The 27,709-nt window shown below is 43.9% G+C and overlaps 1 protein-coding gene across 8 annotated transcripts in view; it reads right to left on the bottom strand.

Moving 5' to 3' along the window:
• Nucleotides 1-27,709, bottom strand: part of LOC132780024 (SUN domain-containing protein 1) — a 135,290-nt gene that overhangs the window by 51,945 nt on the left and 55,636 nt on the right. For 4 of the 8 annotated variants that reach the window (XM_067461208.1, XM_067461205.1, XM_067461204.1 and 1 more), the window contains 8 exons: nucleotides 26,863-27,072; nucleotides 24,854-25,044; nucleotides 18,932-18,958; nucleotides 18,650-18,844; nucleotides 17,416-17,538; nucleotides 13,245-13,328; nucleotides 10,541-10,651; nucleotides 6,029-6,127 (listed from right to left, as the gene is read on the bottom strand). In XM_067461208.1, the coding sequence (XP_067317309.1) occupies nucleotides 6,029-6,127; nucleotides 10,541-10,651; nucleotides 13,245-13,328; nucleotides 17,416-17,538; nucleotides 18,650-18,844; nucleotides 18,932-18,958; nucleotides 24,854-25,044; nucleotides 26,863-26,999 (967 nt within the window). In that variant the 5' untranslated portion in view covers nucleotides 27,000-27,072. The remainder of the gene's footprint in view (nucleotides 1-6,028; nucleotides 6,128-10,540; nucleotides 10,652-13,244; nucleotides 13,329-17,415; nucleotides 17,539-18,649; nucleotides 18,845-18,931; nucleotides 18,959-24,853; nucleotides 25,045-26,862; nucleotides 27,073-27,709) is intronic. The other 4 variants (XM_067461206.1, XM_067461207.1, XM_067461210.1 and 1 more) reach the window with 4 other exon arrangements.

The raw sequence follows: 27,709 nt of genomic DNA, 5'->3' as shown, positions 1-27,709 counted from the left end.
ATGTTGTTTATTTTATTGCAATTGGTATCTTAATTGTGTTTCGGCGGTGACCAGGGGAGCATTTGCACAGCTAAAACTTGTGCGACAGCTGCGCCCATACCTTGGGAAGTCTGACTTGGCCACGGTAGTCCACGCTCTGGTCACATCCCGTTTAGACTACTGCAACGCTCTCTACGTGGGGTTGCCTTTGAAGACAGCTCGGAAACTCCAACTAGTCCAACGCTCGGCAGCCATGATTTTAACAGGAGCGGAGCGCAGGGAGCATACAACCCCCCTGTTGCGCCAACTCCACTGGCTACCGATCTGCTACCGGGCTGAATTCAAAGTGCTGGCGTTGGCCTTTAAAGCCCTAAACGGTTCTGGCCCAAGCTTCCTATCTGACCGCATCTCTGCCTATGAACCCACCAGGACTTTGAGATCTTCCGGGGAGACCCTGCTCTCGATCCCGCCTGCTTCTCAAGCTCGGCTGGCGGGGACGAGAGATAGGGCCTTCTCGGTGGTGGCTCCTCGGCTGTGGAACGCCCTTCCTACGGACATTAGACTAGCACCATCTCTAATGGTATTCCGCAAAAAGGTGAAGACCTGGATGTTTGTGCAGGCGTTTGAGTAATTTAGTGCAACCTGGTAATGGAACATAGGAATGGAACAATGGACGACGAACCTGGACTACGCTTGGATGATGAGAAGATTGGGTACGGTGGTTTTTTGTAATAATTGTGCATTGTAATTGCTTATTGGTAATTTATGGATAATGTGTTAAGTCAATTGTTATATGTTGTATGGAACCACTGCTGTTTCTACTGTTTTTACTGTTTGTGAACCGCTGTGAGTCGCCTTCGGGCTTGAGATACAGCGGTATAGAAGCAAAGTCAATACATAAATAAATAATAAATATTGTATTTTGTTGTTTGGGTTTGGCCTCATGTAAGCTGCTCCGAGTCGCCGTTGGGGGAGATGGTGGCGGGGTATAAATAATGATGATGATAATAATAATAATAATAATAATAATAATAAGGTTGTTGTAGGTTTTTCCGGGCTATATGGCCATGTTCTGGAGGCAATTTTTCTCCTGACGTTTCGCCTGCATCTATGGCAAGCATCCTCAGAGGTAGTGAGGTCTGTTGGAAATAGGAAAAATGGTCATTCCATATCCTGGTCATTACACAGATATATAAACCCATTTTTCCTACTTCCAACAGACCTCACTACCTCTGAGGATGCTTGCCATAGATGCAGGAGAAACGTTAGGAGAAAAATTGCCTCCAGAACATGGCCATATAGCCCGGAAAAACCTACAACGACCTTATTATTATTATTATTATTATTATTATTATTATTATTATTATTATTAGAGGTTTTCCCCTAACATTAAGTCCAGTCGTGTCTGGACTTCTTCGTGTTTAGCCTGAAGAAGAGAAGGCTGAGAGGAGATATGATAGCCATGTATAATAATAATAATAATAATAATAATAATAATAGTAATAAACCTTTATTTGTACCCCGCTACCATCTCCTGAAGGACTCGGCTTACAAGAGGCCGAGCCCAAATACAACAATAAAACAATAAATATGTGAGAGGAAGCCACAGGGAGGAGAAGCAAGACACCTCCAAAGTCATGTGGCCAGCATGACTGCAAGGAGCACCTTTACCTTCCCACCGGAGCGGTACCTATTGATCTACTCACATTTGCATGTTTTTGAACTGCTAGGTTGACAGAAGCTGGGGCTGACGGAGGAATCTGCGACCTTTCGGTCAACAAGTTTAGCAGCTCAGAGGTTTAACCCACTGCCACCGGTCTCTCTCTTTCTGTATGTGTGTGTGTGTGTATATGTGTATATATATGTGTGTGTGTGTCTAATGATAAGCAGAACTGCGTGGCACCCCAGGTTCTCCTCCAGAGAATTCCCCAGCATTACGTTTCGAAAGGGGTTGCCACCAATTCTGGTTGCAGGAGGAGGTCCTGGCAGAAACACTCCATTGGAACTTGGCCTATGATGAATGACACAGGCAGCGCATGCAAATACATTCATGGGAACCAAGCAGCAAGGAGTTGAGAAAGCGGCACTGCAGGTCGACGAGTTATCTATGAACTGCATTCACAGCATGACTCCAGCAACCATAGCAGAAGGCAACGGAGTCAGATGGAGCCATAGGGAGTCAGTCCTCCCATTGAGAGTAATCCTCTTCTTTTGCCATCAGTAACATGCTAAGCAACAACATGGGGAAAGCCAAAGGCTGCTTAAAACAAGATGCACACGGCACCCCAGTCGAACATGTGGAGACCACCTTTGGAAAACCACTAGTCAAGGAAAAGCATGGCCTCATTAGAAGTCAACTCAAGTGACAGGCATATTTATTTTATTTATTTATATACTACTAGCTGTACCCGCCACGCGTTGCTGTGGCCAACCTTCCCTCTTTCTCTCCTTCCTTCACTCCCTCTTTCCTCTCTTCCTTCCCTTTTTTCTTTCCTTCTCTCCTTTCTTCCTTCTCTACCTCATCCCTTCCCCCTTTTTTCTTTTCATACCTCTTTCTCTCCTTTCTTCCTTCTCTACCTCTTTCCTTCCTTTCCTTTTTTCTTTCTCTTCCTTCTCTACCTCTTATTTTTCTTCCCCCTTTTCTATTCATCCCTCTTTTTCTCCTTTCTTCCTTCTCTACCTCTTTCCTTCCTTTCCTTTTTTCTTTCTCTTCCTTCTCTACCTCTTATTTTTCTTCCCCCTTTTCTATTCATCCCTCTTTTTCTCCTTTCTTCCTTCTCTACCTCTTTCCTTCCTTTCCTTTTTTCTTTCTCTTCCTTCTCTACCTCTTATTTTTCTTCCCCCTTTTCTATTCATCCCTCTTTTTCTCCTTTCTTCCTTCTCTACCTCTTTCCTTCCTTCCTTCGCTTTTTGCTTCTATCCACACTTCTGTCTTTCCTTCCCTCCCTTTTTCTCTCTTCCTTCTCTACCTCTTTCCTTCCTTTCCTTTTTTCTTACTTTCTCTTCCTTACTTCCCTACCTCTTTCTTTTCTTCCCCCTTTTCTATTCATTCCTTTTTTTCTCCTTTCTTCCTTCTCTACTTCTTTCCTTCCTTCACTTTTTGCTTCTATTATCCATACTTGTCTTTCCTTCCCTCCCTTTTCCTCTCCTTTCTTCCTTCTCTACCTCGTTCTTTCTTTTTTTCTTACTTTATCTTCCTTCCTTCTCTACCTCTTTTTTCCTTCCCCCTTTTTCTTTTATCCCTCTTTTCCCCCTTTCTTCTTTCTCTCCTTCCTTCGCTTTTTGCTTCTATCCACACTTCTGTCTTTCCTTCCCTCCCATTTTCTCTCTTCCTTCTCTACCTCTTACCTTCCTTATCTTTTTTCTTACTTTTCCTTCCTTCTCTACCTCTTTCTTTCCTTTCCCCATTTTCTTTTCATCCCTTTTTCTCCTTTCTTCCTTCTTGTCCTCTTTCCTTCCTTCCTTTGCTTTTTGCTTCTATCCATACTTCTGTCTTTTCTTCTTTCCTTCCCTCCCTTTTACTCTCCTTTCTTCCTTCTCTACCTCTTTCTTTCCTTTCCCCTTTTTCTTTTCATCCCTCTTTTTCTCCTTTCTTCCTTCTCTACCGCTTTCCTTCCTTCCTTTGCTTTTTGCTTCTATCCATACTTCTGTCTTTTCTTCTTTCCTTCCCTCCCTTTTCCTCTCCTTTCTTCCTTCTCTACCTCTTTTCTTCCTTTCCTTTTTTCTTACTTTTCCTTCCTTCTCTACCACTTTCTTTCCTTTCCCCCTTTTTTTCATTCCTCTTTTTTCCTTTCTTCCTTCTCTACCTCTTTCCTTCTTTCCTTCGCTTTTTGCTTCTATCCATACTTCTGTCTTTTCTTCTTTCCTTCCCTCCCTTTTTCTCTCCTTTCTTCCTTCTCTACTTCTTTCCTTCCTTTCCTTTTTTCTTACTTTCTCTTCCTTCCTTCTCTACCACTTTCTTTCCTTTCCCCCTTTTCTTTTCATCCCTCTTTTTTTCCTTTCTTCCTTCTCTACCTCTTTCCTTCTTTCCTTTGCTTTTTGCTTCTATCCATACTTCTGTCTTTTCTTCTTTCCTTCCCTCCCTTTTTCTCTCCTTCCTTCCTTCTCTACCTCTTTCCTTCCTTTCCTTTTTTCTTACTTTCTCTTCCTTCCTTCTCTACCTCTTTCTTTCCTTCCCCCTTTTTCCTTTTGTCCCTCTTTTTCTCCTTTCTTCCTTCTCTAATTTTTCCTTCCTTCCTTCGCTTTTTGCTTCTATCCATACTTCTGTCTTTTCTTCTTTCCTTCCCTCCCTTTTTCTCTCCTTTCTTCCTTCTCTACTTCTTTCCTTCCTTTCCTTTTTTCTTACTTTCCTTCCTTCTCTACATCTTTCTTTCCTTCCCCTTTTTCTTTTCATCCCTCTTTTTCTCCTTTCTTCCTTCTTGTCCTCTTTCCTTCCTTCCTTTGCTTTTTGCTTCTGTCCATACTTTTGTCTTTTCTTCTTTCCTTCCCTCCCTTTTCCTTTCCTTTCTTCCTTCTCTACCTCTTTCCTTCCTTTCCTTTTTTCTTCCTTCTTCTTCCTTCCTTCTCTACCTCTTTCTTTCCTTCCCCCTTTTTATCCCTCTTTTTCTCCTTTCTTCCTTCCCTATTTCTTTCCTTCCTTCCTTCGCTTTTTGCTTCTATCCATACGTCTGTCTTTCCTTCCCTCCCTTTTCCTTTCCTTCCCTCCTTCTCTACCTCTTTCTTTCCCTTTTTTCTTACTTTCTCTTCCTTCCTTCTCTACCTCTTTCTTTCCTTCCCCCCTTTTCTTTTCATCCCTCTTTTTCTCCTTTCTTCCTTTCTCTACCTCTTTCCTTTCTTTCCTTTTTTCTTCCTTCCTTCTCTACCTCTTTCTTTCCTTCCCCCTTTTTCTTTTCGTCCCTCTTTTTCTCCCTTCTTCCTTCTCTACTTCTTTCCTTCCTTCCTTCGCTATTTGCTTCTATCCATACTTCTGTCTTTCCTTCCCTCCCTTTTCCTATCCTTTCTTCCTTCTCTACCTCTTTGTTTCCTTTCCTTTTTTCTTACTTTCCCTTCCTTCCTTCTCTACCTCTTTCTTTCCTCACAACCCCTGAGTCGGACAGCAGACCTCACAACCTCTGAGGATAACTGTCAGAGATGTGGGCGAAACGTCAGGAGAGAATGCTTCTGGAACATGACCAGAAAGCCTGGAAAACCCCCAGCAACCTAATAATAATCCTGCTTGCACCACTCTGCCTCTGTGGTCTTTCTCACTGAAGGAAGTGTGCAATGTCCAGCTAGTCCAGCGCGCGGCAGCCATGTTGTTAACGGGAGCTGGACGCAGAGAGCATACAACGCCCCTGCTGTCCCAGCTCCACTGGCTGCCGATCTGCTACCGGGCCCAATTTAAGGTGCTGGTGTTATCCTACAAAGCCCTAAACGGTTCCGGCCCAAAATACCTTGCAGACCGCATCTCGGCCTATGAGCCCACGAGGGCCTTGAGATCATCCGGGGAGGCCCTTCTCTCGGTCCCGCCTGCCTCGCAGGCACACCTGGCGGGGACGAGGGAGCGGGCCTTCTCGGTGGTGGCCCCCCGGCTGTGGAACACCCTCCCTGCTGAAGTTAGACAGGCGCCCTCCTTGATGGCCTTCCGTAGGGGCCTGAAAACATGGCTCTTCGAGCAGGCCTTCAATTGAGTGTATTGAATGACAATGGAATGAACTAGGACTACGAATTTTGGCTATGACCCCAGGACCTGACGAAGCGGATTTTTAGTATAAGTATATGTTATGTTGTATTGTCTGGTTTGTATCGTCACGGCTTACTGTACACTGTCTTCTTGTTGTTGTTCACCGCCCCGAGTCGCCCTCGGGCTGAGAGGGGCGGTCAATAAATGCAAGAAATAAATAAATATAAATAATAAATAATAATGTTTGAAGCAGCCTTCAAAGACACAATCAAAGACATCAGCTGACACAAGCTCATGCAAGACGCAAGTGGGATCAAAAGGCAGACCGCACACGCATGCAATTCATGCACATGTACACACGCAAACATGCGCACAAACAATAGTAACCTGGAGACACAACAGCCAGCCAAAGGAGTGAAACAACCTTCCTGGACACAAACCATCCTGCTGTCCCCATTCTTTGCAACACATGGAGCAAGAGGAAACCTAGTACGACACAGATGAGTGTGAACACACAACAATGGGATCCATTTCCAACGAACATTCAGGCTGGAAATCATTAACCTTGACTTTAAATCCCCATCCAAAGGAAAACAGAAAAAAGAAACATGAGTGCTAACCATATTCTAACAGCATGATAAAAGTTCTACTTTCCATGGATTGATTCACAGGTTTCTTTAAAGACACACCACTGGTTTTGAAAACATACTTTCAGCTGTTTCGATATTTCCATCATCACCTTATTACCATATAATCATTTTAAAGGTAAACAAATTTGCATCTAGCAGACAGTCAGCATGGAGAGAGAAATATTGGACAATACAAGCTTGAGATGGGACAGATCTGCTGAAATGGTGTCCAAAGACAATGGAGATAGAAACAGACTTTCTATTTTGTAAGCCCCTTATCATTTCACTAATATTCCCAGAAACCTGGACACTTAAAGGTTATACAATCATACTGAGGCCTACCTAACACACTGAGGCACTTCTCCCACAGAGACCTCTCTCAGCTTAGTCGCCTCAGTCTGAGAAGGGTCTCTGTGGGAGAAGGGCCTCAGTGTGTTAGGTAGGTTTCATAATGAGAAGACCTCAGTGTTAGTTCACCTCAGTGTGAGAAAGGCCTCAGTCTGAGAGAGGTCTCTGTGGGAGAAGGGCTTCAGTGTGTTAGGTAGGCCTCAATATGAGAAGGCCTCAGTCTGAGAGACGTCTCTGTGGGAGAAGGGCCTCAGTGTATTAGGTATGCCTCAATATGAGAAGGCCTCAGTGTTAGTACACCTCAGTCTGAGAGAGGTCTCTGTGGGAGAAAGGCCTCAGTGTGTTAGGTAGGCCTCAATATGAGAAGGCCTCAGTGTTAGTTCACCTCAGTATGAGAAAGGCCTCAGTCTGAGAGCGGTCTCTATGGGAGAAGGGCCTCAGTGTGTTAGGTAGGCCTCAGTGTTAGTTAACCTCAGTGGGAGAAAGGCCTCAGTCTGAGAGAGGTCTCTGTGGGAGAAGGGCCTCAGTGTGTTAGGTAGGCCTCAATATGAGAAGGCCTCAGTGTTAGTTCACCTCAGTCTGAGAGAGGTCTCTGTGGGAGAAGGGCCTCAGTGTGTTAGGTAGGCCTCAATATGAGAAGGCCTCAGTGTCAGTTCGCCTCAGTGGGAGAAAGTCCTCAGTCTGAGAGAGGTCTCTGTGGGAGAAGGGCCTCAGTGTGTTAGGTAGACCTCAGTATTAGTTCACCTCAGTGGGAGAAAGACCTCAGTCCGAGAGAGGTCTCTGTGGGAGCAGGGCCTCAGTGTATTAGGTAGGCCTCAGTGTGAGAAAGCCTCAGTATTAGTTCACCTCAGTGTGAGAAAGGCCGCAGTCTTGAGGGAGGTCTCTGTGGGAGAAGGGCCTCAGTATGAGAAGGCCTCAGTGTTAGTTCGCCTCAGTGGGAGAAAGGCCTCAGTCTGAGAGAGGTTTCTGTGGGAGAAAGACCACAGTGTGTTAGGTAGGCCTCAGTATGAGAAGGCCTCAGTGTTAGTTCACCTCAGTGTGAGAAAGGCCTCAGTATGAGAAGGCCTGGTGTGAGAAGCTTTGGTGAGAGGAAGCCCCAAGTTGAAGGCCTTGTTTGTAAAGCTCATGTGTGAAGTTTCAGTGTGAAGACTGCTGTGTCTAAAGCTCCTGTGTATGTTCAGTGTGAGAAGAGGCTCTGTGAGAGTGAAACTCTTTGTCTGCATGTGAAAGAAGCCCAGCATGGAAGCAAAGAAGGAAGTGTTATGGAAACCTTGTTCCTGTAAATAGTGCAACCATATTATTTTACTACAGAGAAAAGCTTCCTATGGAGGAGATAACATTGGTCTCTGTGTTTTTTGTTCTTTTATCACTTTGGGCTACTGGTACTGGGTCACGCTGCTGCTGATAAGTTACTAAGTTCATGGGGAGGGTCTTTTGTTATTAACTCACTCACCCAACAAGAGGTGCAGTGGAGGAATTGAAGATTGCTAAAAAGGTAAAGGTTTTCCCCTGACATTTAGTCCAGTCATGTCCAACTCGTAGGGGTTGGTGCTCATCTCCATTTCTAAGCCAAAAAGCCGGAGTTGTCCGTAGACACCTCCAAGGTTATGTCGCCAGCGTGACTGCATGGAATGCAGTTGACTTCCCGCTGGAGGTTTTGCTAGGTTGGCAGAAGCTGGGGCTAACAGCGGGAGCTCACCCCGCTCCCTGGGTTCGAACCTGTGACCTTTTGGTCAGCAAGTTCAGCAGCTCAGCGGTTTAACCCACTGCATCATTCCTAGAAAGGCCATATTCACCAAATACAGAAAAGATAAACATTAAAAGTGTACAGGTCAATAAAAACCTTGTGGCAATATTGACAGAGGACTGATACAGGGTTCTTCCTGACTTCACCAGGCTGTGGGGTTTCGTTTTGGTCACAGAAGAATGGTCTGGAGACCTTCCTGGACCTGGTTTGGAAAACACATGGCTGAAATGGGAGTTATATTTCAATAATCAATCTAGTTTGGCTTCTTTATATAACAGGCATGGGCCAACTTTGGCCCTCCCTCCAGGTGTTTTGGACTCCAACTCTCACCATTCCTAACAGCCTCGGGCCCCTTCCTTAAATTAAAGGATTGTGTCCTCAAGAGTCAGATCAGGCAACGCTGCGTCATCGTGTGGATCTTGGGTCTTGTTCCATGTTCATGTCTATGTCTAAGATTGTTGGGAAAGTCTTGTACTCATGCTTGAGTGGCTGAGGGGGAAAAGGAAAGGGCCTGAGGCTGTTGGGAATGGTGGGAGTTGGAATCCAAAATATATCCGTAAGGGTCCATCTTGAGAATTAAAGGATTGTGTCCTTAAGAGTCAGATCAGGCAACACTGCGTCATCGTGTGGATCTTGGGTCTTGTTCCATGTTCACGTCTATGTCTAAAATCTTTGGGAAAGTCTTGTATTCATTCTCGAGTGGCTGAGGTGGAAAAAGAAAGGGCCTGAGGCTGTTGGGAATGGTGGGAGTTGTAGTCCAAAACATATCTGTAAGGGTCCATCTTGAGAATTAAAGGATTGTGTCCTTAGGAGTCAGATCAAGCAACGCTATATCATTGTGTGGATCTTGGGTCTTGTTCCATATTCACGTCTATGTCTAAGATCTTGAGTGGCTGAGGGGGAAAAGGAAAGGGCCTGAGGCTGTTAGGAATGGTGGGAGTTGTAGTCCAAAACATATCTATAAGGGTCCATCTTGAGAATTAAAGGATTGTGTCCTTAAGAGTCAGATCAGGCAACACTGTGTCATCGTGTGGATCTTGGGTCTTGTTCCATGTTCATGTCTATGTCTAAGATCTTTGGGAAAGTCTTGTATTAATTCTTGAGTGGCTGAGGGGGAAAAGGAAAGGGCCTGAGGCTGTTAGGAATGGTGGGAGTTGGAGTCCAAAACATATCTGTAAAGGTCCATCTTGAGAATTAAGGGACTGTGTCCTTAAGAGTCAGATCAGGCAGCACTGCGTCATCGTGTGGATCTTGGGTCTTGTTCCATGTTCATGTCTATGTCTAAGATCTTTGGGAAAGTCTTGTACTCATGACTGAGTGGCTGAGGGGGAAAAGGAAAGGGCCTGGGGCTGTTAGGAATGGTGGGAGTTGTAGTCCAAAATATATCTGTAAGGGTCCATCTTGAGAATTAAAGGGTTGTGTCCTTAAGAGTCAGATCAGGCAACACTGCGTCATCGTGTGGATCTTGGGTCTTGTTCCATGTTCACGTCTATGTTTAAGATGTTTGGGAAAGTCTTGTATTCATTCTTGAGTGGCTAAGGGGGAAAAAGAAAGGGCCTGAGGCTGTTAGGAATGGTGGGAGTTGGAGTCCAAAACATATCTGTAAGGGTCCATCTTGAGAATTAAAGAATTGTGTCCTTAAGAGTCAGATCAGGCAACGCTGCGTCATCGTGTGGATCTTGGGTCTTGTTCCATGTTCACGTCTATGTCTAAGATCTTTGGAAAAGTCTTGTACTCATGCTTGATTGGCTGAGGGGGGAAAGGAAAGGACCTGAGGCTGTTAGGAATGGTGGGAGTTGGAGTCCAAAACACCTGGAGGGAGGGCCAAAGTTTGCCCATACCTGTTATATAGGCATTCTTCCCTAAGATCTCCTTTTTTACATGTGCAATATTATGCACGTGCTGCTGTCGCCCGCTTTCCTGCTGTTCTGTGACCTACGTAGAACGGGGATTATTATCAGTGCCAAGCTTCCTTGGCAGCAGGGGTCGGCCTAAAACCACAGCAAGAGGTGATGGGCATATGCTATTCTTACGTCTCCGGAGTTTTTAGTAGAACGCTGAAAACGTATCAGGAGATTTTAAGAGACTGCGATGAAGACGAGGATGAGGCAAAAGAAATCAAAACACACACACACAGAAAAAACGAAACGAAACGAAAACAAGGTACAAGTCAACCTGCGTAAGAAAAGATGTGCCAAATGGTCCTTGCTACTCTTTGAGACCTTGAGGATTGCATGTGGGCGGTTGTGTGTGTTTCAAGGTGTTTCTTCCCCTTACAGTCATCACCTGTTGGTTGTGGGTAACAATCGGTTAATATAAGGCATTCACCAGTAAAGTCTACACATAAAGACACAAGGGGAACCAAAAAACATCACAGATAATATCCGTACAAACGCTCTGTTGGAAATTCCATTACACATTGGAAATAACTTCATGATAACCTTATTGAAAAGGTAAAAATGATGTCACGTCTGTTTGTCAAATGTGAATCTTTGACCGCCATTGGAAAACCACTAGTCAAGAAAAAGCATGACCTTATTAGAAGTCAACTCTGAACAAGTGAGATACATAAGCGTTCATGTAATGGCACACAGGTAACTCAGCTGTTAAACTGAAGAACCATGTCTTTAAACTGCCAATGATAACGCCATGCCACTACAAAAATACATTGGATTAGCAGAAGGTGGTTGTTTCTTTGAAGTTGCAGGTGCCCAAAAAGATATATACTCCCTTAAAACCCCTTAGTTTAAAAAATGCAGAGTTAAAAGCAAAGTTTTCTTTGGAAAAAAAGTATATTGTTTACTCATAAGCAGCTTGTATTAATTCACCATATAGGTACATTTCTTATTGAAGTTCAGTTATAGATGGGATGTAATACACAGGGTACATTTCTTAATCACTAGTCCACAGTCTTTAGGTATAGCTGTACTCACGTAAGTCCATAATCACACTGTACTCATTCAAGTCCCAACAGCAACCTGCTTTCAGTGAAGACCAAACATATACATGCATCCACCTCCACTGAGGTCTGATGCAAACACATCTACCTCCAATGAGGTGTTCAGCAGGCACTGAATACAAAATGGAGTCCCGACTCTGAACTTGCTCAGTACAATCGCATGTCTATAACCCAGGTATGGGCAAACCCAGGCCCAGGGCCGCATGTGGCCCCTTGGGGTCTTTTCTCAGGCCCTCCTCTCCCTCACCATCCTATCCTTCCTTCCACCTCTCCTTTCTCCTTCCCTCCCACCCTTCAGTCCTTCCTCTTTCCCTTCCTCCATTCCTTACCTTCCTTTTTCTTCCATCCATCCATCCATCCATCCATCCTTTTCTTTCTTCCTTCTCTTTTTCTCCTTCCTTCCTTCCACCTTTTCATCCTTTTCTTCCTTCCTTCTCTTTTTCCCTTTTTTCCATCTATCCATCCATCCTTCCATTCATCCTTCCCTCCCTCCTCCTCTATCCATCCATCCATCCATCCATCCTTCCTTTCTTCAATCCACCCATCCACCCATCCATCCTTCTTTCCTTCCTTCCTTCCTTCCTTCCTTCCTTCCACCCATCCATCCATCCTTTGTTCCATCCTTCATTCCATCCATCCTTCAATCTGTCCTCCCTCCTTCCCTTCCATCCATCCATCCATCCATCCATCCATCCTTCCTTCCTTTCCTTCCATCCACCCATCCATCCATCCACCCATCCATCCATCCATCCATCCATCCTTCCTTTCTCCCATCCACCCTTCCTTCCATCCATCCATCCACCCACCCATCCATCCATCCTTCTTTCCTTCCTTCCTTCCATCCACCTATCCATCCATCCTTCCTTCCTTTCTTCCTTCCCTCCCTCCTTTGTTCCATCCATCCTTCAATCTATCCTTCCTTCCTTCCTTCCTTCCTTCCTTCCTTCCTTCCATCCATCCATCCATCCTTCCTTCCTTTCCATCCATCCATCCACCCACCCACCCATCCATCCATCCTCCCATCCACCCTTCCTTCCATCCATCCTTCTTTCCTTCCTTCCTTCCTTCCTTCCTTCCTTCCATCCATCCATCCATCCACCTATCCATCCTTCCTTCCTTCCTTCCTTCCTTCCCTCCCTCCATCCTTTGTTCCATCCATCCATCCTTCAATCTTTCCTTCCATCCATCCATCCATCCATCCATCCTTCCTTCCTTCCTTCCATCCATCCATCCATCCATCCCTTCCACCATTTCATTCTTTCCTTCCCTTTTGTCTTTCCTTCCTTCCCTCTTTCCTCCCTCCTGCTTCCTCCTTCCATCCTTCCCTTCCTCCCTCTCTTCCCTTCTTCCTTCCTTCCCTTCCTTCCTTCCTTCCTTCCTTCCTTCCTTCCTTCCTTCCTTCCTTCCTTCCAAATCAACATACATATAGGATACAGATTAACACATATATACATTAACAAACCAATAGAGAAAGGCTTGGGAGGCTGCTATTTCCAGCAGGCTCTTCAAGTCTGGAGTGGCCAAGCGTCTTGAGTTGCGTGCTACAAACTTAGTTTTTGGCACAGACTGGAAGCAACTTTCACCACTGCTCCTGGTGTGGTTTTGCCACATGAAAGTGTGCAGCAACATAATGGAAGAGAAGTGGGGTTCCATCAGGTTTCATCGTACCCACCAAAGCTTGGAAACCGCACGGCTAGAAGCAAAAGAGCTTTTGGGATGTCCTCATCCTTGAAAGGAACTTTGGATCACCCACAAAAGGACTTTTTTAGGGTTCCTCTGAGAGCAGGATGATGAATCATGGCCAACATGCAATGTTTTTGAAGCCTCCACAAAACTATGAAAGGTCGCTGCGACATGCAGACTTCTAACCCGAGTGTCAACAACAATAACAACAACAACAACAATAATAATCGTACTTACATAAGGATTCGCCATTCATCCCCAGGTGGCCATCTTCCCTGAGAAATTCTTTTACATTCATGCTCCCACAGTAGTTTGAGTGAGCTACGGCACAAAAGAGAGAAGGAGAAAGGGGGAAAAATAGAAATTATCACAAATTAGGAATGGAGGAGTACAACCCAGGGGTCTCCCCAAGAGCATGCTTGTGCCATGAGAAAAGGAAAGGGAGAAGGACACATTTGCAAAAACATTTTGCTAGTGAAGAAGTGCAGAAAGAAAGAGGGAAAGGAAAGAAAAGGAAGTTCAGAGTCGCTTTCCGAGGAATGGATGGAGAAGTGGTCAACACAAAACCTTCCTCCCTTTGGGTGTGCATGCTTAAACCCTCAGTGCACACATATATAGTTCTCATATGTTTATAACACGATCTGTATACAGATAAATAGTCCTTCAGAAGTCAAGAACCTTCCAAGAAACCTGTCCAGAGTTATGTCTGGATAGGTAAAGGTAAAGGTAGTCCCCTGACATTAAGTCCAGTCATGTCTGACTCTGGGGTGTGGTGCTCATCTCCATTTCTAAGCCGAAGAGCCAGCATTGTCCATAGACACCTCCAAGGTCATGTGGCCAGCATATGTCTGGAGACAATCCTTGTATCCAAAGAGGATCCACATAGGCCTGGCATGGGTAAACTTCGGCCTTCAAGGTGTTTTGGACTCCAACTCCCACCATTCCTAACAGCCTCAGGCCCCTTCCTTTTCCCCCCTCAGCCACTAACGTGGAAAAGGAAAGGGTCTGAGGCTATTAGGAATGGTGGGAGTTGGAGTCCAAAATGCCTGGAGGGCCAAAGTTTACCCATGCCTGATATTGACTTTGCCAAATTTTCATTTATAGTGTTGTACTCCTATGATTATTCAAGATTTCAGTTGATATATATTAATAGGTTCTTGTGGGTTTTTTCGGGCTATATGGCCATGTTCTAGAGGCATTCTCTCCTGACGTTTCGCCTGCATCTATGGCAAGCATCCTCAGAGGTTGTGAGGTCTGTTGGAAGTAGGACAATGGGTTTATATATCTGTGAAATGTTTATCCTGCTGGAATGTCTTCCCAATTATATCAGGCTTTACATTTCTGACATTTCATACAATCCTAGAGTTGGAAGAGGCCTGATGGGCCATCCAGTCCAACCCCATTCTGCCAAGAAGAAGGAAAATCACATTCATAGAATAATAGAATCGTAGAGTTGGAAGAGACCTCCTGGGCCATCCAGTCCAACCCCCTGCCAAGAAGCAGGAATGTTGCATTCAAAGCACCCCTGACAGATGGCCATCCAGCCTCTGTTTCAAAGCTTCCAAAGAAGGAGCCTCCACCACACTCCGGGGCAGAGAGTTCCACTGCTGAACGGCTCTCACAGTCAGGAAGTTCTTCCTCGTGTTCAGATGGAATCTCCTCTCTTGTAGTTTGAAGCCATTGTTCCATTGCGTCCTAGTCTCCAGGGAAGCAGAAAACAATCTTGCTCCCTCCTCCTCCCTGTGGCTTCCTCTCACATATTTATCAATGGCTATCATATCTCCTCTCATCCTTCTCTTCTTCAGGCTAAACATGCCCAGCTCCTTAAGCCGCTCCTCATAGGGCTTGTTCTCCAGACCCTTGATCATTTTAGTCGCCCTCCTCTGGACACATTCCAGCTTGTCAATATCTCTCTTGAATTGTGGTGCCCAGAATTGGACACAATATTCCAGGTGTGGTCTAACCAAAGCAGAATAGAGGGGTAGCATTACTTCCTTGGATCTAGACACTATGCTCCTCTTGATGCAGGCCAAAATCCCATTGGCTTTTTTTGCCGCCACATCACATTGTTGGCTCATGTTTAACTTGTTGTCCACGAGGACTCCAAGATCTTTTTCACATGTACTGCTCTCGAGCCAGGCATCGTCCCCCATTTTGTATCTTTGCATTTTGTTTTTCCTGCCAAAGTGGAGTATCTTGCATTTGTCCCTGTTGAACTTCATTGTGTTAGTTTCAAAGCACCCTCGACAGATGGCCACCTTGCCTCTGCTTCAAAGCCTCCAAAGAAGGAGCCTCCACTACACTCTGGGGCGGAGAGTTCCACTACTGAACATAGAATCCCAGAATCCTAGAGTTGGAAGAGACCTCATGGGCCATCCAGTCCAACCCCATTCTGCCAAGAAGCAGGAAAATCACATTCAAAGCACCCTCAATAGATGGCCACCTTGCCTCTGTTTCAAAGCCTCCAAAGAAGGAGCCTCTACTACATTCTGGGGCGGAGAGTTCCACTACTGAACATAGAATCCTAGAATCCTAGAGTTGGAAGAGACGTCATGGGCCATCCAGTCCAACCCCATTCTGCCAAGAAGCAGGAAAATCACATTCAAAGCACCCTCGACAGATGGCCACCTTGCCTCTACTTCAAAGCCTCCAAAGAAGGAGCCTCTACCACAGTCTTGGACAGAGACTGCTGAACAGCTCTCACAGTTAGGAAATTCTTCCTCATGTTCAGGTAGAATCTCCTTCCTTTCCTTTAGTTTGAAGCCATTGTTCCATTGTGTCAGCAGAAAACAAGCTTGTTCCCTCCTCCCTATGACATATTCCCCTCCCCTCTTGATCCCTGGCCCTTATCCCGTCTCCTATCAGCCTTCTTTCCTGCAGGCTAACATGCCCAGCTCTTCAAGCCGCTCCTCATAGGGCTTGTTCTCCAGACCCTTGATCCTTTGAGCTGTCCTCTTCCTCTGGACACTTTCCAGCTTAGAGTCCACATCTCCCAGAATTGGACACAGTATGATTCCAGGTGTGGTCTGAGCATGGGGAGCATGACTCCTTGGATCTAGGTACTAGGCTCCTATTGATGCAGGCCAAAATCCCATTGGCTTTTTGAGCTGCAGCATCATATTGTTGACTCAGATTCACCTTCCTCCCCACAAGGACTCCAAGATCTTGTTCATACCTTCCGCTATGATTCTATAAATCCAAATATTTTCTCAAAAACCTGACTTGATTTGGCAGAACCTGAACCTTTCTGCTTGTTTTCTGCTTCCTTGGAGACTAGGACGCAATGGAGTTGGTGTCTGTTTCTTGGAGCTGCTCAGCAGAAGGATGTGTGTGGAAAGGAATGTGGCGGCAAAAAAAGCCAATGTGATTTTGGCCTGCATCCATAGGAGCCTAGTGTCTAGATCTAGGGAAGCCGTGCTCCCCATGCTCTATTCCGCTTTGGTTAGACCACACCTGGAATATTGTGTCCAATTCTGGGCACCACAATTCAAGAGAGATATTGACAAGCTGGAATGTGTCCAGAGGAGGGCGACTAAAATGATCAAGGGTCTGGAGAACAAGCCCTATGAGGAGCGGCTTAAGGAGCTGGGCATGCTTAGCCTGAAGATGAGAAGGGTGAGAGGAGACATGATAGCCATGTTTAAATACGTGAGAGGAAGTCATAGGGAGAAGGGAGCAAGCTTGTTTTTTGCTTCCTTGGAGACTAGGACGCAATGGAGCAATGGCTTCAAACTACAAGAGAGGAGATTCTATCTAACATGCGGACGAACTTCCTGACTGTGAGAGCCGTTCAGCAGTGGAACTCCCTGCCCCGGAGTGTGGTGGAGGCTCCTTCTTTGGAAGCTTTGAAACAGAGGCTGGATGGCCATCTGTCAGGGGTGATTTGAATGCAATATTCCTGCTTCTTGGCAAAATGGGGTTGGACTGGATGGCCCAGGAGGTCTCTTCCAACTCTTTGATTCTATGATTCTATGAAGACCTCCAGATTGAGCTTCATGTTTGGTATAGTCATCTGACCAAAACAACCAAATACGTCCAAGTGTGTAAGGACTGACAACAAACGAGGGAGGAAAACCATCCAGAGCTTTTAAAGCTGAGAGAATGAGAGCTGATCTGCAAGGCAAGTGAAAGTATGCGCTTTCCCTACATACATACATACATAGCATGGCGCTTTGCAGCGGGAGGGAGATGGGAAGAAAGGGAGAAACCCACACGACGAGTGTACATTGCATTTGGATGCTTCCAAGGGAAGAAGAACAAAGGCTGCCAAGGTGAGCGCAAGACCAAAGCTGTGGAAGGTGCCAGAAAGTTGCCCAGTGACCCAGACCACGGCAGACGCACACGCAAGACCCAGGTGCCCATTTTTATGGCTGGAGAGAGAAGGAGGCGATCTCAAAACGAAAGGTACCTTGGCCGTCATAGCCCAGCTTCAGCAAGACCACCTGAAAGAGCTGCACTATGAGTGAGGTGAGGGAGGTGGCGGTGTGTGCGGCCACTTGCCGAATCTTATTTGCGTAGAAAGAGAGGCCTCCTATCAAGAGAGCAGCAGAACAACACGGTGTGACTCCAGTCTCAATCGGCTGATCCAGAGGTACGCAACCCTCATCCAAATACGCAGAGGATGTTCATTCTTCACCGGGGAATATGAAGTTGGAAAAAGTCTCCCATTAAATGTGTGATCGAAGGCTTTCACAGACTTCGGGGCTAAACTAATCTCTCTAGGGAGGGCGTTTCAGAGTCGGGGAGCCACCACCGAGAAGGTCCTCTCTCTCGTCCCCACCAACCGCACCTGGGACGGTGGTGGGACCGAGAGAAGGGCCTCCACAGCAGATCTCAAGGCTTAAATAATAATAATAATAATAACTTGGCATGACTGCATGGAGCGCCGTTATTACAACAATAAAACCAATAAAACCAATACAAACCCAATTACTCCTCATTGATGGTCAGCGTTCGCTATCTCATAGTCTAAATTCCAATTCCACATTGTCAGTCCTGTCAGTCCTAATCGTCTGATTGTCCTTATCTAGTTGTCAGATTGCCCAAAGACCTGGTCCCACAACCACGTCTTTACTTTCCTCCTGAAGGAGAGGAGGGATGTCGATGCCCTAATTTCCCCCGGGAGTGAGTTCCACAGGTGAGGGGCCACCACTGAGAAGGCCCTGCTCGTCGTCCCCACCAGCCTCACTTGTGATAGCGGTGGGGTCGAGAGCAGGGCCTCCCCAGATGATCTCAAACTCCGGGGTGGAACGTAGAGGGAGATGCGTTCGGACAGATACACTGGACCAGAACCGTAAAGGGTTTTGTAGGTCAAAACCAGCACCCTGAATTGTGCTCGGAACTGGACCGGCAGCCAGTGGAGCTGACACAGCAGGGGGTTGGTGTGCTCCCTGTATGACGCTCCTGTTAGCAGTCTGGCTGCCGCTCGCTGGACCAGTTGAAGCTTCCAAACAGTCTTCAAGGGCAACCCCATGTAGAGTGTGTTGCAGTAGTCTATTTGGGATGTAACAAGAGCGTGGACCACTGTGGCCAGATCAGACTTACATTTTGCCACTCAAAATGTAAACATAGCATATTTTCAGCTTTTGCAGAAACATTTGATCCAAGCACTAGGAGTCAAAGGAAATGGAACAGAGACTTACTGGACTTGTGTTTTTGGCTTCGATCCCTGGAATAGATTCTTGAGGATGGCAAGTGAGGGGTGGAGTAGGCCGTGAGGACTTCCTTGCGCTCGGAGAGCATGCTGCAGTCATTGCAGGTGTAGCCATTGCTCAGCGCGCTCTGGTTCTCCGTCGCCACGATGTCCCCGTTGGCCTGGATCACCGTCGCGCTTCCACCTGTTGAATCGCAAGAGACGATCTAATCGACTCAATCAATGAAGTGAGGAAAAGAAGCAATAAAGGCAGACCACATTACCCCGTTACCTTTGAGATCACCGTCATCGTCAAGCCCTGAAAAATAAAAGAAAGGAATAGTTTGAATTCACGGAGGTGCCGCTTTCTAAGTCATAGTGAGCGCTACGAAAGAGACTACGAAAGAGAAGCAGCATGAAAAATAGGACAACACACAAAAAAGTGTATTTTTCAACAAAAGGATTTTACATTTCGGGGATGGAAATGTAAAGCAACAAAAACCTGTCCTGATTTCCCACGCGACTAGATGTCTGGAAACACACGATGTTTCTGTTGCTTAGTTACTGCTTTGCTTTTTTGCTCTAACGGCAGCTCAACGCACAGCGGTGAAACAAGGCTGTCAATGCCACAGCTGACAGTTGAAATGCAGTGTGAGATGTCAACACAAGGGCTTGCAACCTGAGCGAAAGAGCGGCCTAGGACTAGGAGCACGCAGCCTAGAACTACGAGGGCACCTTTCTCGGCTGACACAGGCTCAAGGTCTTCTTTTGGGGGCATCTCGTCCTGCACTCCTTACACTAAAGCCAGGGCTTTCCTTGCAAAGCACAACTGCCTCTCCATGCAAACAACAAACAAACATATTCGCATCAGAATAGAAGGCTCTCTTGTTTAGCTGGGAAAAATAACCACAAATCTAGGGTTTGCCTCAGTGGGAGAAAGGTCTCAGTCTGTGAGAAGGCCTCACAGTGTGAGAGGTCATCCTGATTCTTTGAGAGAAGGCCTCACAGTGTGAGGTAGGCCTTAGTCTGTGAGAGAAGCCTCTGTGTGAGGTAAGCCTCGGTATAAGAAGGCCTCGCGTGTGAAGCTCCAGTGTGAAGGTTGAATTTAATTTGTATTATGGATACCTTGTTCTTGTATCCATGATCAGTGTTAGTTGCCCCCAGTGGGAAAAAGGTCTAAGTCTGTGAGAAGGCCTCACCGTGTGAGGTAGGCCTTAGTCTGTGAGAGAAGCCTCTGTGTGAGGTAAGCCTCGGTATAAGAAGGTCTCACGTGTGAAGCTCCAGTGTGAAGGTTGAATTTAATTTGTGTCATGGATACCTTGTTCTTGTATCCATGATCAGTGTTAGTTGCCCCCAGTGGGAAAAAGGTCTAAGTCTGTGAGAAGGCCTCACTGTGTGAGGTAACCCTTAGTTTGTGAGAGAAGCCTCTGTGTGAGATAAACCTCAGTGTGAGAAGGCCTCACGTGTGAAGCTACAGTGTGAAGGCTGAATTTTATTTGTGTCATGGATACCTTGTTCTTGCATCCATGATCAGTGTTAGTTGCCCTCAATGGGAGAAAAGTCTGTGGAAGGCCTTACAGTATGAGGTAGGCCTTAGTCTGTGAGAGAAGCCTCTGTGTGAGGTAAGCCTCGGTATAAGAAGGCCTCACGTGTGAAGCTCCAGTGTGAAGGTTGAATTTAATTTGTATCATGGATACCTTGATCTTGTATCCATGATCAGTGTTAGTTGCCCTCAGTGGGAAAAAGGTCTAAGTCTGTGAGAAGGCCTCACCGTGTGAGGTAGGCCTTAGTCTGTGAGAGAAGCCTCTGTGTGAGGTAAGCCTCGGTATAAGAAGGTCTCACGTGTGAAGCTCCAGTGTGAAGGTTGAATTTAATTTGTGTCATGGATACCTTGTTCTTGTATCCATGATCAGTGTTAGTTGCCCCCAGTGGGAAAAAGGTCTAAGTCTGTGAGAAGGCCTCACTGTGTGAGGTAGGCCTTAGTCTGTGAGAGAAGGGCTTACAGTATGAGGTAACCCTTAGTTTGTGAGAGAAGCCTCTGTGTGAGATAAGCCTCAGTGTGAGAAGGCCTCACGTGTGAAGCTACAGTGTGAAGGCTGAATTTTATTTGTGTCAATGATACCTTGATCTTGCATCCATGATCAGTGTTAGTTGCCCTCAATGGGAGAAAAGTCTGTGAGAAGGCCTTACAGTATGAGGTAGGCCTTAGTCTGTGAGAGAAGCCTCTTTGTGAGGTAAGCCTCAATACAAGAAGTCCCACGTGTGGAGCTCCAGTGTGAAGGTTGAATTTTATTTGTTTCGTGGATACCTTGTTCTTGTAAATAGTGCAACCATATTATTTTGCTATAAAGAAAAGCCTCCAAAGGAAGAGATAACATTTTCCTACACGGCAGGGGGTTGGGGTAGATGGCCCATGTGTTCTCTTCCAACTCTACTGTTATCCAAATCCAAAAATGGTGCAATTCCAATTGTAATCTGTGTATTTTGGTGCAACTTGTCAGAAATATTAAAAATTAACTAGTGTGAGGTTGGCCTTAGTCTGTGAGAGGAGGCTTCACAGTGTGAGGTAGGCCTTAGTCTGTGACAGAAGGTCTAGGCCTTAGTCTGTGAGAGAAGGTTTCACAGTGTGAGGTAGGCCTTAGTCTGTGACAGAAGGTCTCACAGTGTGAGGTAGGCCTTAGTCTGTGAGAGAAGGTTTCACAGTGTGAGGTAGGCCTTAGTCTGTGAGAGAAGGCCTCACAGTGTGAGGTAGGCCTTAGTCTGTGAGAGAAGGTCTCACAGTGTGAGGTAGGCCTTAATCTGTGAGAGAAGGTCTCACAGTGTGAGGTAGGCCTTAGTCTGTGAGAGAAGGTCTCACAGTGTGAGGTAGGCCTTAGTCTGTGAGAGTCTCACAGTGTGAGGTAGGCCTTAGTCTAGGAGAGAAGGTCTCCCATGTGAGGTAGGCCTTAGTCTGTGAGAGAAGGTCTCACAGTGTGAAGTAGGCCTTAGTCTGTGAGAGAAGGTCTCACAGTGTGAGGTAGGCCTTAGTCTGTGAGAGAAGGTCTCACAGTGTGAGGTAGGCCTTAGTCTGCGAGAGAAGGTCTCACAGTGTGAGGTAGGCCTTAGTCTGCGAGAGAAGGTCTCACAGTGTGAGGTAGGCCTTAGTCTGTGAGAGAAGGTCTCACAGTGTGAGGTAGGCCTTAGTCTGTGAGAGAAGGTCTCACAGTGTGAGGTAGGCCTTAGTCTGTGAGAGAAGGTCTCGTGAGGTAGGCCTTAGTCTGTGAGAGAAGGTCTCACAGTGTGAGGTAGGCCTTAGTCTGTGAGAGAAGGTCTCACAGTGTGAGGTAGGCCTTAGTCAGTTTGTGAGAGAAGGTCTCACAGTGTGAGGTAAGCCTCAGTATGAGAAGGCCCCACGTGTGAAGCTCCCCTTCTACACTGCCATATAATCCAGATTATCAAATCAGATAATCCACATTATCTGCCTTGAAATTGATGATATGAGTCTACACTGCCAAATAAATCCAGTTCAAAGCAGAAAATCTGGATTTAATATGGCAGCATAGAGGGGGCCATTATTTCCCTTATTCTTCATCTTGGATTCCTCTGATTCTTTTGTTTTGCATAATTCAACCTGACATGGGCCAACTTATGCCTTCCCTCCAGGTGTTTTGGACTTCAACTCCCACTACCGACTGTTAGGAATTGTGGGAGTTGAAGTCCAAAACACCTGGGGAGGGCGCAAAGTGGGCCCATGCCTGCTGTAACCACACTGAGTCACACATAAACATATATACCATAGTATATACACATGTAACCAAACACACACACACCAAATACCAAGAGACTCTTTTCTCAAGACAGCCTAAGGAAGGGCTTTGTGTCTCATGCTTTGTGTCTTTGATGCCAATCTACACTGACAAAGCTAACACCTGCTTTCCTCCAGTTGGTAATTAATGAGCTTGTTCGACAAATCTCGCAATCCTCGAGTCTCCTTGAGAGGAAGCAGAAAGGTAAGCTGCTTTTCCAAAGTCTTCTGTCCCTCTGCTTCCCTCCTTCTCTCATTTCTCAGGCACCTGGGCTTTCTTTTTTCATCTTAAGACAACATTAGCCAACCTTCCAATTTGTTTACTCAATATTTCCAGTTCAGATCTGTGCTTTTCTTACGATTTCAAGTAAAAACCAGGATTAATCAATCATACACTCTATTTTCGAACTATAGGAGTTCAAAATCATTTAAGGGTTTTAATAACCCTTAATTGATTAACAGAGGGAAGTAAATCCTGCATTGTAGATTTGGAAAACTCAGTGTTAGTTTGCCTCAGTGGGAGAAAGACTTCAGTCTGAGAGAGCCCTCAGTGTGAGAAGGCCTCAGTGAGAGAAAGGCCTCGGTGTTAGTAGGCCTCAATATGAGAAAGCCTGGTGCGAGACGCTTTGGTGAGAGAAGCCCCAGGTTGAAGGACATTGTATGTGAAGGCCTCATGTGTGCAGGCCTCACTGTTAGTAGGCCTCAGTCTGAGAGAGCCCTCAATGTGAGAAGTGTTCGGTGGAAGAAAAGCCTCAGTGTTAGTAGGCCTCAATATGAGAAGGCCCGGCGTGAGAAGTTTTGGTGAGATAAGTCTCAGGTTGAAGGACATTGTGTGTGAAGGCCTCATGTGTGCAGGCCTCAATGTTAGTAGGCCTCAGTCTGAGAGAGCCCTCAATGTGAGAAGACTTCGGTGGAAGAAAGGTCTCAGTGTGAGTAGGCCTCGCTATGTGAAGGCCTTTGTTAGTTCACCTCAGTGGGAGAGGAGCCCCTGGTGGCACAATGGGTTAAACCATGAAAATGAACAAGATATGACTACCAGTATTAAAAAACTCTAAAACTACAACAGCACAACAGTAGAGAGGAAACAAACAAGGACACCTAATCACCTCTCAACAAAAGTGTGCTCTAGGCACTGTCAGGCCATCAAATGCTAATCAAGGTGGTCAGTTGAAACATTCACACCTAGCTCCAGCAGACAAGAGTCCTTTGTCCCACCCTGGTCATTCCACAGATATATAAACCCATTTTCCTAGTTCCAACAGACCTCACTACCTCTGAGGATGCTTGCCAGAGATGCAGGCGAAACTTCAGGAGAGAATGCCTCTAGACCATGGCCATACTGTTGCATCCCAGTTCAAGAAACAAAACCATAAGATTAAATCCACCACTCAGGACTGTAGGAAAAGCAATCCTTGTTTAATGATGAAAAATTGGTTACAAAAGAAAGGTAAATGCAGAGTAAAAAAGCCACAGAAAAACACAGTAGTCAATAGGATCTCTGAACTTGAGCAAAACTTCAAAAGCCACAAAACAATAACCAGGAGTCTGTTAGCCTTTTACTAACCATGAACTTGGAAACTACAAGCCTCTGGGATTACTGGCCATGGAACACAGGAATTCTGCCAAGACCAGCCACAGTCCCGAACGTTGCTTGACCTAAAGAAGCACCCGGCAGGGATGCTCTTAAACCAAAGAAGCTATTCTTAGAAACGCCCCTTGACTTTTCTGTTTGGGCCTCTTTCTGCTGAAGGCGCTGTGACCTTCGTACAGACTGGGAAACAAATCTATCTCTCACTATCTGTTCTCTTCGGACCTCATTATCAAGCCCAGGTGGGGAGATATCACGGCTAACTTCCAAAACATTCTCTTTTAACTGCTGGGTTTCGTTTTCATTCCCACTGACCTCTGCATCAACAACAGATTCCACACTGTCATAGTGTTGAAAAACTATCAGAGAATCCTGTTCACACAGATCAGGATCAGACTGAACCCCAACACATACAGCCCGAAAAAACCTACAACAACCCAGTGATTCTGGCCATGAAAGCCTTCGACAATAAATGTTTATAGTGTTGTAAATCCAGTTTATGACATCAGAAATACCAAATGCCAGACATTGTTTTTAGACGAGACATACATATTCTGCAGTATACGCCATTCGCCTTTGGATAAGAGTGGAGAGAGCGTGCCTTCTTCAGTTTCTATACAACCGTTGCTGCAATCAACTTAGTGATGTCTATTCTGACTGGTTGCAACAACAGTTTGTCACTGACTTTAACAATAAAAATAAGTGGATTACTTTGCAATAGTCCTCCAAGGTTTAAAGTAATATATTCCCATTTCTATTTCCCATGCTTGATTAAGAGAAATCAACACGTGGATGCATAAACATGTCAAAGGAACTGTATACAGTGGTTTACTGTTACTTACCCCAAAAATGGTCAACGGCTGTTTGCTCCTGTATTGAAGACTCATCCAATATGGTTGACAGGAGAGACCCATCGCTTGTTTGACTACTGAAGCTACTGTGGCTGAAAACGGAAGAGCCGGACACGTTTTTCCTTGAGTTGTACTTTACAGAGCCAGATTGTTTTGCCACACTTTTGTGTTGTTTTGTAATTCTTGGGAGAAAAACAACAACAAACAATTGCCAAATTGAAGAGTATGAAATTTACCAATAGTAATCATACAAATACTTAGTAATCTACTATATATACTCAAATATAAGCCGAGTTTTTCAGCCCTTTTTTTAGGCTGAACCCCCCCCCCCCCCAGCTTATACTCGAGTTATATTTTTTAATTATTTCACTGGGTTATTATTATTACTTTTATTATTTTATGCTATTATTATTATTAAATTTATTATTTTACTCCATTTATTATTATTATTATTACTTTTATTATTTTATGCTATTATTAAATTTATTATTTTAGTGCATTTATTATTATTATTATTACATGTATTATTTTACTCAATTATTATTACATTTATTTTACTTTATTATTATTATCTTATTACTTTTATTATTTTACTTTATTATTATTACATTTATTGTTTTACGCTATTATTATTACATGTATTCTTTTAATATTATTACTATTAGTCCATTTATTATTTTATGCTATTATTATTACTGCATTTATTATTTTACGCTATTTACTATTGTTATTATGACATTTAATATTTTACTATTTTTATCATTAAATTTATTATTTTACTCCATTTATTATTATTATTACATGTATTCTTTTACTCTATTATTGTTATTATTACATTTATTTTGCTTTATTATTATTATCATTATTACATTTATTATTTTACTTTATTATTATTATTATTACATTTATTGTTTTATGCTATTATTATCACATGTATTCTTTTACTATTATTACTATGAGTCCATTTATTATTTTACGCTATTATTATTATTATTATTACATGTATTCTTTTACTATTATTACTATGAGTCCATTTATTATTTTACGCTATTATTATTATTATTATTATTACTACATGTATTCTTTTACTTTATTATTATTACATTTATTGTTTTATGCTATTATTATCACATGTATTCTTTTACTATTATTACTATGAGTCCATTTATTATTTTACGCTATTATTATTATTATTATTATTATTATTATTATATGTATTCTTTTACTATTATTACTATGAGTCCATTTATTATTTTACGCTATTATTATTATTATTATTACATGTATTCTTTTACTATTATTACTATGAGTCCATTTATTATTTTATGCTATTATTATTATTGTTGTTATTATTACATTTAATATTTTACTCTATTATTATTACATTGATTATTTTGCACCATTTATTATTATGACATGCATTCTTTAACTCTATTTATTATTATCATTATTATTATTATTATCCTATTTAGTATTTTATACTATCATTATTATTCCATTTATTATTTTACACTACTATTATTACTATTTTATACTATTATTATTATTACATTTAGTATTTTACACTATCATTATTATTTCATTTATTATTTTACTCTATTATTATTATTAAATGTATTATTTTACTATTATTACTATTATTCTATTTATTATTTTACATTATTATTATTATTATTATTATTATTATTATTATTCCATGTATTATTTTATGCTATTATCATTACATGTATGATTGTACTATTATTCCATTTATTATTTTATTCTATTTATTTTTATTTTTATTACATTTATTATTTTATTATGTACTATTACAGCCACATCACATGGCACTTCACGCTCTGTTTGCCTTAGAGATGATGCTCAACTTCTGTATCCTGTTTGTATTTTGGATGCTCTGCTATTTCTTAAGGCCATTTTCCCTAAAAGGAAGATCAGATGGGTTCTGCTGCTTTTCCCCAATGGTAAGTAACACGAAGACGCCATTCAAAGGAAATTCTTACTTGGCTGACTGGTCTACAGAAGCCTTCTTCCCAGAGTAGGAGATGCTGCTCCCGGCGGCGTAGACGACCTTCTCGCTGGAAGCATCCTTGGTCGTGCTGTATGCAGCGGCAGACGAGCGCAAGCTGCGCCTGGACATTCTCGGAGAGTCAAACACAGGCTCCAAATTGTGCTCTTTCTCAAAATCCAGAGCAGCTAAGGAGTAACTAGAACTGTAACAAAAAGAAAGGTGAAAAAGAAATATTTATATATATTTTTGCATACATGTCAGATTGTAGAGCAGATTATTATTATTATTATTATTATTATTATTATTATTATTATTATTATTTGAACTTCTATGCTGCACTCCCCTGGGGCTCGGAGTGGCTTACAAGAATGGCTAAAATCTAACACAATTTTAAAACAATTTAAAAATAGCAATATCAAAACTCAAAGGCCTGTCGAAACAGGTATGACTGTGAGAGACGTTCAGCAGTGGAACTCTCTGCCCCGGAGTGTGGTGGAGGCTCCTTCTTTGGAAGCTTTTAAACAGAGGCTGGGTGGCCATCTGTCAGGGGTGATTCAAATGCAATATCCCTGCTTCTTGGCAGAATGGGGTTGGACTGGATGGTCCAGGAGGTCTCTTCCAACTCTTTGATTCTATGATTCTATGAAAGCTGGTAAGTCCCGCAAGGTACGGACTTCAAGTGGCAGAATATTCCAGAGAGATGGTGCCACTTCTGTGAAGGCTCTGCGCCTGGTTGCTGTTAGACGCAAGGTCTTGACACTGGGAATTTCCAACAGATCTTGGTCCTCAGAACGGAGGGATCTCTGGGGTTGGTATACATGGCTATCATATCCCCTCTC

Source organism: Anolis sagrei, chromosome X (genome assembly GCF_037176765.1).
Source record: "Anolis sagrei isolate rAnoSag1 chromosome X, rAnoSag1.mat, whole genome shotgun sequence".
Lineage (NCBI taxonomy): Eukaryota > Metazoa > Chordata > Lepidosauria > Squamata > Dactyloidae > Anolis > Anolis sagrei.
Note: the sequence above shows the minus strand (reverse complement) of the source record. Positions and strands in the feature narration are given on the sequence as shown.